The following is a 16,312-nucleotide window of genomic DNA, read 5'->3' on the forward strand; positions in this document are numbered from 1 at the left end:
AATATCGGCATCAAAATTTTCCATTTAGAGAGTTAATTAACCGAGATATACACAACTGCAAATCTTCCAATCAAATATCACATATATATATATATCCTAATTCAGATTGAAGTGTATTTGGCACCACATTTTCCATATGAAAATGTCAATCCAACTCATATTCTAAGAATCCAAAATTAAGTACTTTTATGTGAAGACTTAAAAAAGGGGCTTCAATACAATAATGCATTTTGATAAAAAAAGAATATCAAATAACACTCCATTATACTCTTATACTCGGCGATGCTTATTAAACTTACTTAAGTAGATGTACTTTTAAATATCTTAAAAATTTATTCATCTTCGTCAATCAAGCAAAGAAAGTAGATAATTTTGTATGGATGGTTCCTCCAGAATTAGGACAGATGCTATGTCCTAAACTATTCGTTATATATGTCTGGACTCAACTATTCGTTTTATGTGTTGGTTGAACAGACATTGTTCTGGCCAACGCAATTGAATTATCCGTAATCCATATTCGGATATTGCGTGTTCATTTTTCTTACAGACAGGGAAGGGCATGTGACCACGAAACAGTAACACGGAATCTCACAGCAAAATAAGAGATAAGATCATATTCAGTATTTATTATGTTTTAGACTTGTCATCACCCGAAGTATCAATTATCTATGGTTTCATAACAGATGCAACATAAATCTGCCCTTTACCTATAAATCAAATTCATGGAACTATTTGCCTTATCAATGGGCTTATATCTAATGCAAGTCGAACTGAGCTCTGAGTGAAATTAACTCATAGAATCATGATTTAATGATCAGTATAACGCACTGTTTAGAATGTTTCATCGGGACAAAATGCAATTTCATAAACTCAAGCCTGTACGTTCCTCATTCAATAACATTGTATTTATGGATTTGAAATATTTCATAATCTAATCGGTATGATAAACCTGTTCAAAACATGTATGCAGCGCAAAACTTCACTTTGCATATTTCTAAACCTATATCAATTTACATACTATTTGGTTTTTGAAAATTGTACGTTTAGAATAGACTCCTCTGTACCGAAGCATGATTTCTCCCTACCAAAGCATACTTCTTAAAGCACTTTCAATATTTTCATAAATTCAGTTGATGAAAAACGAGTTATAGAAGCAGCGAAAGCACCACCCCATTACCACCATTAGCTCGGAGCGGGACTGCCAATTCAGCCTGATTATGTCTTCTAGTGGTGACAAAGACATGGTTTTTTTCCAGCTTAAGTAGAAACCTAATAACACTTATACCCACTGGACTACTTGTGCAGACATTTTATCAGAAATACCACACGTCCTGGGATATCATAAATGTTGCAAATGCAACACTGCTGTCAGGAGTCTAGAACAAGTATATACATCTTAAATCACGAAGATTTGTGCACGCGACACGTATATAACAAACTTTGTTGTGTCTTTAATAGCGAACTGATATGTACTTGCGGCCTAAAAAAAACTGAGATTTCAGAGTAAACCTTAAAATCGATTTCTTGACCAGCAACAACAACAATTGAATTAAACGCTTCGGGGCATTACACAAGAGAATATTTGATGAACATAGAAATTGTTAAAGAATTAAAACGTAGGAAACGTAAGACAAAACATTGCTGCGTGACAAGGCTTCACGCTGTTTTGTGGCATTAAGTCCCAAGGGAAGAACATATTCTTGGGGAACTTCATTACAAATCAGCAAAACTACCACACAATTATTCATCTAGCCAATGTACATAGTGCCATTCTACATACAGAATAACTTGTTTTTTCTATTAAAAAAAAAATAGTGGATTTGATTACGCTCGAAACTGCAATCAGCGAGACAATTGACAAACCATGTAATTTACGAACTGCAATGGAAAATGCTGTAAACCCATATAGCAGCATAAGAGACGAGACTTGCCGCTTATGCTTGGATACAAATGATCATAATCTATCGCGCAAATTAATATCTAAAAAACCACGTGCTCTCCAAACATTTCCTGTACATTAAAACAAAACTACTATAATTGGCCATAAATATGATGGATCAAAATGGAGTTGGTACTTCGATGTTATTCTGTCAACCTGACTTATTGACAGGCATGAGCTGCATCACAAGCTCGAGGCATACACAGCCTACGTTAAATCTTAAAATCAGTTTTATACATACTTAAGGTTATTCCATTACATTTGACTTCATAAAGAACGTATGTATCAGAAGCGACATTTCAAATATTTCATATCAAGCGTTATTGGCTCTTGAAGAGAAACACTACAGAATATGACTTACAAGCATCATTGCATATATTGAAAACCATTCTAACATGTCTGGCTACGGAAAAACCGCAATTCCAGATGTCAGCTTCAAATTGTGTGTTATTGCATTAATGTATACCTACAGCTATAGGAAAACTGATAAAACAGTAATATAATGGTTTTTCTTTGGATTATGATCGATAAACATCAAGATGTGTAGATCTAATCAATGGTAGAATGATCCAAGCGAATTTAATCCAATACAAGGTGCTGATTAAACTTCCACTCTATGATGATAAAAGTGAAGTGGATCATTTCCGGTGCCAGTTGCAATTCAAACGCAATCTTTGTCTGGTGCTAAAATTAGGCTCGGGCCTGCTCAAGTTTTCAAGATATTCTTTTTTTATCAAAATGCATTATTGTTGTTTTTGGTCGGGCCAAACAGACTCGGGCCCATTTGGCACCCGTGTGAACAGTTGTTCCGGGCCAAATTTGCTCGTGTGATCGCGGCTATAATCTGGGAAGATATAGCATGTTTTCTAATTAATCACAACTCCATCATAAGGTCCGAAATCAAGCATAGTTCTCGGCACACACTGGCATCGACTCAAGTGATTCGGCCCTACGTAATAGCCGCGTCACATGGAGACGATTTGGCCGAGGCCAAATTGGCACGGATCAGACCCGAGTCAAATTTGGCCTGTGCCTAATTGGAGAATGGTTTTCATATGTAAACCACTCAATCTATACTAGACAATGTTTAAACAATGCAAAGTGAGTCACTTCTGGAACCTTGGCAATTCACATGCAATGATTTGTCCTGTGCTAAAATTTGGCTCTTCTAATGTTTCTATTCAAGAGCCAATTGGCCCAGCCTAAACAGGCGCAGGCCCATTTGGCACCCATGTGAACAGTTTTTCTGGAATAAATTTGGCAGCTTATGGAATGAGTTTGCACAGGTCTTATAGTATCAACAAGTGGCTGTTGGTCATCAATGATCATAAAATTTGTTAGCGGAAAAAAACATTGGATAAATTGTTGTATTTTTATCCGTTTACCTGGCATCAGAAAAGCAATCATATACCACAAGCAACATTTTCATCAAATACTAACCGTCTCTGTAAATAAGCCCCTGAAGATGGCCACGAGCGATGAGTGACTTTCAGCACTAAACGTCTCCGCAGAGTCGACTTGTCGCACGAATCGTTCGACATCGGGCGCATCATTTTGCGCGAGCCGTGCGACCACAGATGCCCGTTGAATTCGGTACCACCGCCGTCATGGTGCTTTTTGGACTCCATTACGGCGGCGCCAACATTAACCATTAATACCTTCGTCCGGCTTGTTGAACGCGTGGTAGCAGCAGCAGCAGCAGCAGCAGTAGCAGCAGCAAACACAACAATAACGGTGACAATGACGCGAGAACTTTCAACGAACTAAAGAACGGTATTAACGAAATATACACTTTAATCCACGCAAGCGTTACAGTTCACAGTTAATCGTAGTTCCACAGTTCGATGATCGCAGCTACCGAGATCCGTTCCGGTCGTACGTAACGGATGATGACAACATTTGAATCGCAGTTCGTCGGAGCACACGTAGTTGACAGCGTCAACGCAGCGTGCAGTTCCACGGCGGCGCGATAGCAAACGAGCGAGCGATGATATCAAACAATATTAACGATAAAGAGCCCCTACAACGGCTATGATGTACATATTGTAAACAAACCGTGCAACGAGTTAATATAGCGCGTCAATCACCGTTTTCATCATCGGTTCATCATCATCGCTGAACTGACTAGAATATTCATCATTCTTTACCCGGATAGACATATCTACAGCCGATTCTATAAGTGACCACTACCGTAGACTATGACAGTGTTTGGCAATTAATACAACAACCGAGTCCTCTACACTGTTATAGGTTTAAGTCAATTTTTCAGTGATATGAATCAATGTAACTTGCTAAGCCAATTTAAATCGATGTGACCAGTTGACGAAGCCAACCAGTGTTGCTCTGATCAGTTAGATGGTCTCCCTTTACTCCAATGGTATCGTCGTCCGTACTTTTTATTTATCTAGTTGACTATAGCACGTAAATACAAGCGCCGTTATCGATCCGCGCGCGATTCCGTGAATGTTCTCGAGTAAAAAAATTTGCAAGCCAGTTAGGAAACGATAGGTCCTAATGAGCAGCAATTCATGCTTTGATCCAGCGATGTGGCGCGTAAAGTGTACGACTGATACACTGTGTTGTAGTGTTGTGGTCTGAACGCTGTTGCAGACGGAATTTATCGAATAGCTGAACAACTCCTCACAACTCTGACTGACAACTCTGTGACTGCTGCGATTAAGTCTACGCGGCAGCTCCTAGCAGATATACTAACATTGTCACGTAGAATTCGCGCGATGTCTTTAAATCGACTAGAAATGATTAGTTCGCCGGATTTGGCAAAGTTTCATAAAAAAAACAAAAATCGGAGATTATTCTCCTTCGCATTCATGGCTGTGAGGCCTAGTTCGGTATACTCTCCAACGTTGATCGATGGCCTTCCGCATCGCGAATGTTTTCAGCCCGACGGAATTGATGCTCGAGATTATGAATGTATAAATCAGGTCGCAGTCGACAATTGGCCGCTTCACACATGTCTTACAAATGAATTGTATGTAAATTAAGCACATGTTACATCTGGGCGACATGTGCTCCGTCATCGAAACCTGATGACAACTTCGATGACAACCGATCCACAACATCTGCTGTCGATGATGACAATCAGAAATAGTTCAATCGGTTTCGATCGATAGAGAATTGAGGAGATAAATCTCAAAATATTGATGAATTTGATTTCACAGTCAGTGGCCGTACTTTGAGTATGCGCACTTTTTGAACATCCTCGCAGAGTGTAGCAGTCGATAAGAATATCGACCTCATTAATTCAGAAGCCTGACCGATGCTGAAAAGAGGAATGACCGCTACCGACACCACCACTTACACTCTTACATCACTCCATGATATCCTCTAAGCTTTTCAGGAATGCAATCATAGGGTAATTTATGATATACACTAGATCAAAACAGATGACTTAAGTTCATTTCAAAAAGCAGATCACTTTCACAAAAATCAAAGGGCCTGATAATAAGTTATTCAATTAATTGCTGCATACCCTACAATTTTGGCCTAATTCAATAGGTTGTCAAACCTTTAAGCCACGGTGGGAATATGTGAAAGCTGAGTTCGGCAAATCCACTAGAAAAAGCATAATAGGAACATAAGCTTCAGATAATAATTAGACTTGTTCGCCTCATCAGCAAAACTACATGGTAAGCAGATCAAGCAAATGCGAGCCAGCATTGCTACGGATGTCGCGTCGATATTATACACGGAACCGAATTAAGGGGTCGGGGGGGGGGCAAGTCTCAGCTGCCTGTTTAAGGAAAATTCCAAACAGATACAATCAGGATAACGCCGAGCATATATACATATATACACACATGTACGTAATATAGACGATGCGAGCTAGTCATTCATAATTGAGTTACATTCGTACGAGATAAATCTTCACTAAGCTACAAGCTCTTCTGGTTAATCTACTTCTGCGTTGGCGATACATTCGCTCAACTGTGTACTCGACGTTAAATCAGAACCACCGGTGACAGGAGCGCGCCGCAGCCCCAAGGCCATCCGTCACAGCCATCTACGGGAAACCGCGCCGTCAATTATCATTTCGGCGTGAAATTTTTCACCGATTACACTTTTTTAAGACGCGGAATTACTAGCAAGGGATCAGGGCAGTTTTTCCCTGCTGTATGACTGCAGTAAATCTCTGATAGGTCGAGACGATACACGAGCAAGAAATCCGACAATAATTTATCAGGCGACCGATGATGGCTATCAATCTAAGCTGAAACGTTGCTCAAAATATGCCCTCATTTATTTTCAAGGACTCTCCAACTTTTGCTATAATCATTGTGCAATTTCTCACATATTAATCTCTTATTCTTTAGATACCGCAGAAGAATCCACTAAATAATTCGACCCACTCGGATGACCATCCAATTCAAGTATTTGATAAAATATTTCTTTCAAGCCATATCTGAACGAAGTATATGTATACCATACCATCCAATTTGGATAAGACAGAAAAGTTTCCACTGACTCAAAAAAGGTTAAGATCACTCTGTAAACAGCGATCAAAGCAATCAGCATTATGTGATCAGAATACAAATGCTATGAAAGAATCTTGTTGTTACATATAAACCTGGATCAAATGAGCGTAGAAAATTGGGGCTATTGCACCACCCCCCCCCCCCCCCCCCACTTACTAAAGCCTAGCACACAGCAAGATATGAAAACAAAACAAAAGCTGTTTCCCTCCCTCCTCTCCCCCTCTCCCTCCCTCCCACTTTATCTCTCTCTCTTCCTCTCTCTTCCTCCCTCCCTCTCCCCCTCATGACATATTTCTTGAAAAAAGTCTGAAAATAATTTCAGTTTGTGTTTCGGGTTTTCATGTCCTGCGCTAGTCCCAAGATGTCAGATGGTTTGACAAAGGATTTTACCCACTACCTATCTACTAAAATCGACAAACTATGCTCGGACAAGTAAGAAACCTTGAAACCGTTTTTTGAACATTCAAGCATGATCAATAACATCCTAGCAATAACGTGGCAGTAACCCGATCGGTCTACCCGTATACCACATGAATCTAATCGTAGTTTTATCGAGACAATTTTCACCGTTTATTAACGATCGAACATCAAAGATAATCACAATTAGACCCGAACAGCCCGAAGACAAAACTACACAGACAAACAGAATCAATTCAACGCACTAATCAATTCGATTCCTTTTATCCCGCATAAGATTCTACAATAAAACGGTACTCCGACATAGACAATATACAAGTGCATTTCAGGAATCAATCCCAATATTCAGGGTGATTATGAATATCATGTATGTATCTTGAAGTATGACGTTGAAACTGAATAACTGCAGAATGGCACTTACGTCAGACGTGTGATCAGAATAGCTCATGTTCGTCTTAAGAAACTAAAAGGATTCAATTAGGTTCTACCCGGAAAAGAAAAAGATGCAACACCGATTCGGAACTATGATGTAAGGAGCATTGCTGATCTAATGGATGATGAGGATGATAAAGTGAAAAAAATTGAGAAGCGAGTAGAAAAACATTTCCATGTATTATCTGTATTATAAGTAATCTGTGAAACGTAGATGAACAGCTGCATATTTCCTAAATTCATCTAAGGATATCTCATTAATCTTCAATTTCATCAAACTTTCAGGGGATCATACCCCCTTTCACAGGAGACTTGAATTTCCTTTTGAAAACACTCACAAATTTCATATTCCAAAATTCAATAATGTATGTTAGTTAGGCTGAAAGGCTGTGTTTCTAATAAATAAGCCTTCATAGCATAAATCCATGCCATAACTGACTAAAACATTGCTAGAAATGTGCGGACCCAATCAAATTTGTTCCAGTGTAAGAATTAATCACAAATGAATTACAATTTCTAATTGGCTAATGCTGGATATTGTAAACCGGGTTTAAGCGGGTTAGCCAGGTTTTCTAGCGCAGCAGTCCCGTCAATGCCATTAGTTAAAATTGATGAGCTCTCGGCTAGAATTCAGCGCCAAAATAGATATCCATCTTTCAGCGCTCAACCGGGTTCAAGGGATATATGTAAGTTCATAGACGAGACACCTAATCGAACTGTATTATATCGACACCGCGATCCAATTACCGAAGTCACGTCTCGTTCTCAAATCTCTAATCCATATCATCGATCGACTGAATTTTAAGACCCGGCGCGATCCCTCTCGAGCGCCGGAGACGTCACTCAATCTCAACCACCCAGCGCGTTCTCAATCCACGGAAAAACCTCCCAGCGCGCGCAGCCGCCCGAATTTCAATCCGCTTTAGAAACCGGAAAATAATCCGCACTTGTTATTATAGTGAGATGACAGGATAAGCACAAGTGTACACTTTTCAGAAACACTGAGAGTTTCTCTCTTCCGCTGAAAGCTTATTGCAATGAAGCCAATTTCATTTTTTTCTGTATCGATTATTTTCCTTTTGGCCATATTTTTTATTAGTAGATGAAAAATTTGACTTTTTATTTTTTTTCCACCGCAACCCTTATTTCTAAGCATAGATATAGATATGATAAATAAAAATAAACATTTCTGATCTTTTCCACAGCTACATCATCTTTTGACATCATACACAAAAAAATCACAGTGGACAATCATGGGCTGTGGCACATTGTGTTCTCTACATGGGCAGTCAAAGGCCAGTCCTTCGGCTACCTTTTTTTACAATGGCACCAGTGTTCTGGACTGGCCTCTTAGATATTGATTGATTTCCTATTCAATAGCCATACCATCATAACCAAATAGAAAATGGGTTTCAAAAATTGACAATTCCAAGATTATATTGAATGGTGACTAGCTGCCAAAATTTTGTTGATATGGCAAAAAAATTAAGTTTTGAATATTTCTTAAATATCTTCTTTGATAAAGACACTTGAAAAAATACATTACACTTTTGACGCACCGCATAGGCAATGAGTTGAATTTGCTTATACATCATAAATGCGTACATCATTAAATTGATTTGCTATCAATGCTGTCATCCTTCCCGTAATCTGAACTGCGAACCACTGAATCTCCATCTATCCGACATCAGTGACAGCAGTGATCACCGGTGAACTCTTCATCACACGCATTTATCAAATAAATATGAAATGAGACAACGTCCCAGCTGACACTCAGACTCAAGTGTAGGCGTTTTCAACGATCAATGAACCGATTCATTAAATTAACAACTGCCATGAATCGATGAACAACCAACTGAACATGATTGCGAACTCCTAAATCTGAGAGAAACTGAAAAATCTATAAACACCAGATTCCTCGTTACTCGTAGTGTTGTGTAATCTAATCATTTGACAGTTGACAGTATAATGAGTTGAGAATCAGAGAAGTCTCACAAGAAATATTCTTAGAGAACTTCATATAGTGTAAAATTCATCGACTTCCCCAGTGTTCCAAGCAAGGAGAGGAGACTGCAATTTTCAATCACGTAGACAACGACTGTAAGCAGATTTTCAGCAGGGACATCTTTCCACAACCGATGAAAGTAAATGCACCACACCATTCAAGCTCTTCATTCCCTTTATCGTTATCATCATAGACAATTCACTTTTTCCGATTTTAGTGTCAGCATTTCTGCATTTAATTTCAGATTGGGGTGTTTCGACTGAATGGCTAAATATCTTTTTGTCAACAAATATCCAAATATCAGTATGCTATTCGTTCGGTGGATTTTTTATATGAAGACTTGTAGCTCTTTTGAACGATCAGAGATCTTAAATCATCACATATAACTAGCTAAACGGCTGACACCGGGAACAGATATAAAGACGAATTGAGAGATTGAACTGGATAGATCTTTTACAAGGAATATATGCGAACAATTCGCGATGTCAAAAACAGTAGAAAATCAAGTGATTAATTGCACTATGGGTTGATCATTCTCGTAAGGGATCGATTCGCATTGAGCAAGCATCAGTAATTTCCAGATCGAAGCAATATGCTAGGCAGCCAGTAAGTCAGCCAAGCCAGTGAAGAAGAAAAACAGCAAAGACAAACCCAAGAGATAAATTATGGCACCAAAGGGTTCCATTCGATTTATTGATATATTCAGCAATGAACATCAAAAGGCTACGGCGTAATCATTTGACAATCAAAGCTTTCAGCTGAAACGAAAAAAATATCTGGCATCGTGTCAACATATTGTTGAATGGTGTCTCGTTACAAAAAACAAATCAGTAATGATGACATGGCATATCGCCTCAAACAACCTGCCAGAACAACAGCCAATATTCATAACTCTATAACCCAATAATCAATCATTTCATAAAGGCGGGCGTAGGTCGGCCTTGCGATTCACTGCGACTAGCAGTGACAATCGTACTAGCAATGCCAGTCGCAATACTACCAACAACGTTAGTCATAATACTACTAGCAATGCCAGTAACAATATTACCAATAATGTCAGTCACGTAAGTAATGCCAGTCACAAAACTACTAGCAATGCCAGTTGCAAACTACTAGCATTGCCAGTCATAATGAGTGGCACATGTTCTACTTTCTGCAACGTCTCTCTCGATCGTAACCAACCTACGTCTGACACTAGCAACGTGATGATCGGGTATATCAAGGCTGACCTATGCCCAACTTAAGGAATTTAAATATTCGCAAACCCTACAACAATCAAACCCTTGAACTTTTAAGAATAACTCTAAGAAAAGATCACAGAATCCCGGGTGCAGGTTCACTGTATGAACTGAATGAGAGGCAAAATTCTCCAAAATCATGACACGTGTATATCATGATTATTGGCTTTGCCACAGAACTTCCATATACAAGCTTTTCCAAGATCACCGCTGGCCAGATGAATACTAGTTGCCTCGGGCACGTGCCATATCAGTAGCAAACAATCTTGTACATCAGTATCTCAAGGATAAAAACACTGGATGCCAAAAGAGCAGCGCTAAGCCTCCACAAGGAAAATGATGACATTAGCTGGGCAGATGGGTTAAACAAAGCTTTACCAATAATGTAATCAGGACCGTAAATAATTAGTCATTTCTGATGGTTACCTCAGCCCCAATCTTTACGAGTTACCACAAACAGTTCATCATTCACATCAACACTAACTACCAGGGGATGGTCCATATCGAAGACATCTGACTTTAATCTCTACGAATCTAGCGGATAGACAATAATGGCGCTGGTTTAATGATTTTGCGATCTGAGAGCTAGTGACTGCACTCGTTGTACTGGTGGCATCAATTCTTTCTTTAAACCGCTTATGGCAGCAATGGTGATGATGGCGGTATCGATAACCAATGCCGTATATGCGTGTGTGAACTCATTCACCACCTACACCGCGTCCACGACAAATGTTATTTTTTGCAGTCGTCTCTTTTAAGAACACTGCTACGCGCAACAGGAAATTAAACCATTGAAAGGCGAGTACTTTACATTAGCTACGTCGGCGGCCTCTGCCAGCACGCCGTAGTTAACACGCCTTGATGTCACGCGTAGCAATTGCTGATAATCATAACTACAGGTCATAAGCCACGATCACCCAGGTCAAGTTTACCCAGCTTGGACTTGAGTAAGATCTGAACTTCAAATTTACTTCATTTCGCTCCGCCTGATGTAGTAGAGTTCGCTGACTGTAACCTTTCCACTTGTTAAAAATTGCCAAGTCAAAAAAGAACAGGGGACAACTTCAAGCGATTGGTGGTTTTGGTCGGTGATGATCGCGAGATATGCTCAGATCAAGGCAGATCAAGGCAACTGGCTCCAAGTCGTCGTCAAGTCCAAGTATGACCGAGCTAGCTTTAGACATTTGCTTCGATTATCGTAGCTAAAGAAAATGTAAAACTGTATTACTATGACGTACGTATGACTGTGCACCGATAATCCATACTGTAAACATCAGTTACATTTTCTTCACCAGAGATGAAATGCATTTCGAACTGGAAGATGAGCTTCATTATGGATTAATCAATGCCACTGACATTACACTTTAATACATGAAGTGACCTTTTATGGTTGGAAGTGAAAAAGCTGGGAAAAAGGAACATATATTAGGCATATACACAGCAAAATCTAAGATGTGAAATCTATATTCAACCATTCAGACCTTGGAGGCGAAGAGAGGCGATTTAATCGCAGAGCACTATTGGCACATGCCAAATGCACTGCAAACCATCGGTAAATCTAATATCCGCGCACGCTAAGAATATCGAACACGACATACACGTGACGCATGTAAGTCTACACTCATTGTTGCATAATTACTGTCATTTGAAAAATCATACGGACAGAAAAACTATACCCTTAACGAAACTCTGGCAGTGACAAGCACCTCGCTCGCGGGCAAACTGAAGCCCGCCGTAATTCGAAGTCAAAATCTCATTCGCAACTCGAGGCGAAAGTATTATTTTCCAAGAATTTATGCCGATCCTCACTGGTAAATTCTAAACTGCCACTGACGGGAGAAACCGAGGCAGTATATCAGTAAAATGGAATCGACAAAAAAAAAATCGAAACTTCCATTTTATCGCCTGATTTTCCTTGCAATCAGCCGCATAGATTAATAGCATGGAAAGAACCCGTGTGCTCACCATCACAGAATTCAATTACATCAAAGGCTGAGATAACCCGCAGACGATTGGGCCAAATTTGTACAGTCAAATTTTGCCTAATTAGAGAATTCGTTCACATGCAAACCACTCACTAGATGCTATACAATGCTTTAACGAAGCGAGGTGAATCTATTCAGGAACCTGTAGCAATTCACACACAATGATTTGACCCTGTGCTAAAATTTAACTCGGGGCTGGTCATACCTTTTTGGTCGGGCCAAACAGGCACGGGCCCAATCATTCCCAGCTAAATTTGCAGCTAGAGATTGTCTTAAATTAAACTCGACGGTACATTTTCCTCAAGACAATTCACTTTAAAAGCAATACGCATAAGCCAATCTAACAGGTACGTATACTAATTAAGATGCTGATTTCAACCATTCACAAAATTTTCACTAAGAAAACTGATATTAGCTAATAACAAAGCCCATTACCAATACATAAACCCACAGACCAGGATCACAAACCTCAGAAAGCCCACAGCAATAATTCTAGTCAGAAAACTAAGAAAGAGTTTCTCCAGGGGGTGAAATATCTGTACGACAAAAATATAAAGGAATAATTATAGGATTTACAAGATTGAAACCCCGGAGCCCATTTCACAATTCTGGGCCCGAATTTTTCAATCTTGGCTTCGTCATTGTGGGATTTCTCTCATCATCATCATACACGGATATTGTGTATCTTCTCGTCTAAACATTCAGAAATGATTAAGCAGAAAGCCAGGTTGCCATAGAGCATTTATCCACCACATTATTATCATCATTTTCATCATAACACTGAACTAATAATGCGTTTTACCTTTCGGAAAAAGACCGAATGAATCGGAATCGACGGACTCGCGTGGACATGTCGTTATTCCCGTAGACTGGTATTGTACATATATAATTGTATGATATCTGGTATATCATATGTAATGTAAAATTTTAATCCAGTCACCGTAGTAGATCTTTACACAGCTGTTGCAATGTCGCGGCCTAATTAAACGACATTTTAATATATTTCAGTGTATCGAATGTAAAAATGTACACGATTGCTATCTTAACACTCGAAACTGATGAAAAATGGATTTAAGTACAAGAGAACTACGCGATTAACGGAGATACCACGTCCAACAAACTGCAATAGACCTCAGTCTTACTCAGTTAATTGGGATTGTAAATTGATCACCGAATTGAGAATCGCATGAATTGTGTTCACCAAAATAATTACGGTATAAAAATTCACCTCCACTTTAAAGATTTTTCTGATTTGACCACTTCATAGAAAAAGAGGTGTTATCTCCATGAAGCTATGAACCAATACACTTATTAATCCAGGCTTCCTACCAATTCAACCTCTTAAGATCATCCTCAACATTGAATTACTAACAATGCTTCTAGGAAAGCAGAATGCCTCATCACATAATACTTCAACATGGAAATGAAACTGCTCTCTTTCAAACTGTTCTAATCTACTTCTATAGCTGCACTAATTATTCACCGGGGGGGGGGGGGTGGCTTGGAAAGCCATCGACGGCGACATTCGAAGTAATTTTTCCAGGTGATAATTTCTCTCGCCCGTAAAATTGAACGAATTAATCAACTAGAAGTAGAGATCATCATTCATCGTTAGCCGCGCCGTATAGAAGAAGACAACAGCCTTGATCTACACTGGTTTCTCCATGACTCCCAATGAAATGACGAAATGAAAGCGAGTTAAATAGCCGTGATATTTCTCGACGCAACGTTCTCTTACGGTCTTAGTCCCGAGATGAGTGCACGAGTATAAATTTGAAAATCCCCCAACTGTTTAATTGGATTTGGCAGTTGAAAATGCACTGAAATAATGGCCTTACCGTTCTTGAGAATTACTACACCAAACACTGAAGTTGTATAATCTATGGGACTCCTTTGTCGTTATCAATTCTAGGGATCTATGAAACATAAGGCATGATGTTCAAATCTCAGTTTCAAGATTTGTTACCCAACAAATCATTCGTTAAACCAATATCCCAGTTGATCAGATGCAACTTTGAGCGGATACTACACTTTATAACTGTGTGAGTATACAGGGTTCATAATAACAAGGCTGAAGCAAAAGTAAGCATTTCTTATCACTTTTTTATAGTAAAGGTAAGCACATTTTTAAGGCAAAAACACTTTTCTTATCATTTAAGACTTAAAAACTGCATTCCCTAGTCCGAATCCACAATATAAATTGTTGCATTGTCAAAAGAATAATTTGAGATACTAAATGCCAAAAGTAAATGCTTTGTAAGCATTTTTTGATCGAAGTTTTGTAATAAATACCTAATCATGAGTAAGCACTTTGGAGACTCGCTATCAATACTGATACTTACAGATATATGCTTTATAATATATTGATATTCATATTCATATATTCTAAAGCATCTATTTGTATTGCACCTTGCACATAATGCACGTGGGCACAGTGCCTTAGTAATTTCAAGTACAGCCCTAGGCTTGCACTGTGTCCCTCATCGTATGTATGTAAAAACTATGTAAACTCCTACATCTTAAAATAATCTTGCATGATATAATGATGAAAAATAAATCATATATCAATATATCATATAATCTTAAATTACAATTTCCACTCAAAGAAAAAACTACAGCTGCCAACCTCTAAAAGGTGTTATCAAGAACTAACTGAATTCAGTAAAATTTCATCGAAATATGAAAGAAAATGTTCAAATTAATCATTAATCAACAGTATTTCAGTAACATATTTCATATTTTAGTTCGCTTCAAACAAATCAAATCACTATTTCTCGTAATAAGATAGTAACGAATACTGAATATGATGAACAGTTGGCATCTTTGAACTTACCAAAATCTGCTGGACCGACTGCTCGGACGACTCGGAGAACGGCACGGCGATCGCGGCGACGGTGAATCGGAAGTGATCTCGATGCGCGGACCAATTTTCAGGTGTGTCGGACGGCATTCGGTCGGAATTGGAATTCCCTCGCGTTCCATGTAGCTGTGCAAACGATGGTGAGGAAGCGTTGAGTAATGTTGTAGGTGAGGATGGCGACTTTCAATCACAGGATCCTGAAATGAAATCAGATGGCAATTTCAGAAACATTTCCACAAGTTCTTAACCTGCCAATGTTGACACTGAAAATAACCTCTATCATGGCTATGTTGTGAAGAGTTTTGGGTAAGAAAAATAGATTTTTTGCAACGCACTTTACACACCAGTCATTTTCCTACATTCTATTCAGTGATCCGGTTAAAACATGTTATGTATTTCATTATCATATTCCCCTTTTCAGTTACGGAAAAGCATCCATGTAGGCGAATAGAATTGAACTGTATAAATCGTCCAATTTTTACTGCCGTTTGTTTCTTAATAGATTCTGTTTGATTATCTAGACAATTTTTGCCCTAACTAAATTACCATATTTTAGCATTTTAGCATTCTCATTTCCATCCTCCGTCTTCGACAATACCCAAGACAGGCGAGTATGATTCCTATTTTACTCACCTGCCTTGTTTATGAGTGAAGGCAACAATATTTCGTTATTTCCCGCAGATGAAACAAATACCGCAAACAGGTCAAAATGGTCGATTGCTTAAGAGCAGAGATTCAAACCGAAGTTTGACCGCGTACATAGAAGAAAATGGCCTGAAAGTTCTCCACGGAAAAAAAGCAATGTGATACGCAGCGACAACATTTTATGCAATCCAATAAACGGTGAATCATCTCTCTTGACAGCGACATCAAAGAAAAAGAGAACATTTAAGGTGGAACTAGCCTCCTCCGGATCCACACGTATGATCGATAGATAACGAGA

General features: G+C 38.9%; 1 protein-coding gene across 2 annotated transcripts in view; it reads right to left on the reverse strand.

The window, feature by feature from the left end:
• LOC141900544 (3',5'-cyclic-AMP phosphodiesterase 4C-like) overlaps positions 1-16,312 on the reverse strand; it is a 162,308-nt gene that overhangs the window by 134,561 nt on the left and 11,435 nt on the right. For both annotated transcript variants that reach the window (XM_074787488.1, XM_074787487.1), the window contains exon 2: positions 15,343-15,566. In XM_074787488.1, coding sequence (XP_074643589.1) covers positions 15,343-15,491 — 149 coding nt within the window. In that variant the 5' untranslated portion in view covers positions 15,492-15,566. The remainder of the gene's footprint in view (positions 1-15,342; positions 15,567-16,312) is intronic.

Source organism: Tubulanus polymorphus, chromosome 2, assembly GCF_964204645.1.
Source record: "Tubulanus polymorphus chromosome 2, tnTubPoly1.2, whole genome shotgun sequence".
Taxonomy (NCBI): Eukaryota; Metazoa; Nemertea; class Palaeonemertea; order Tubulaniformes; family Tubulanidae; genus Tubulanus; species Tubulanus polymorphus.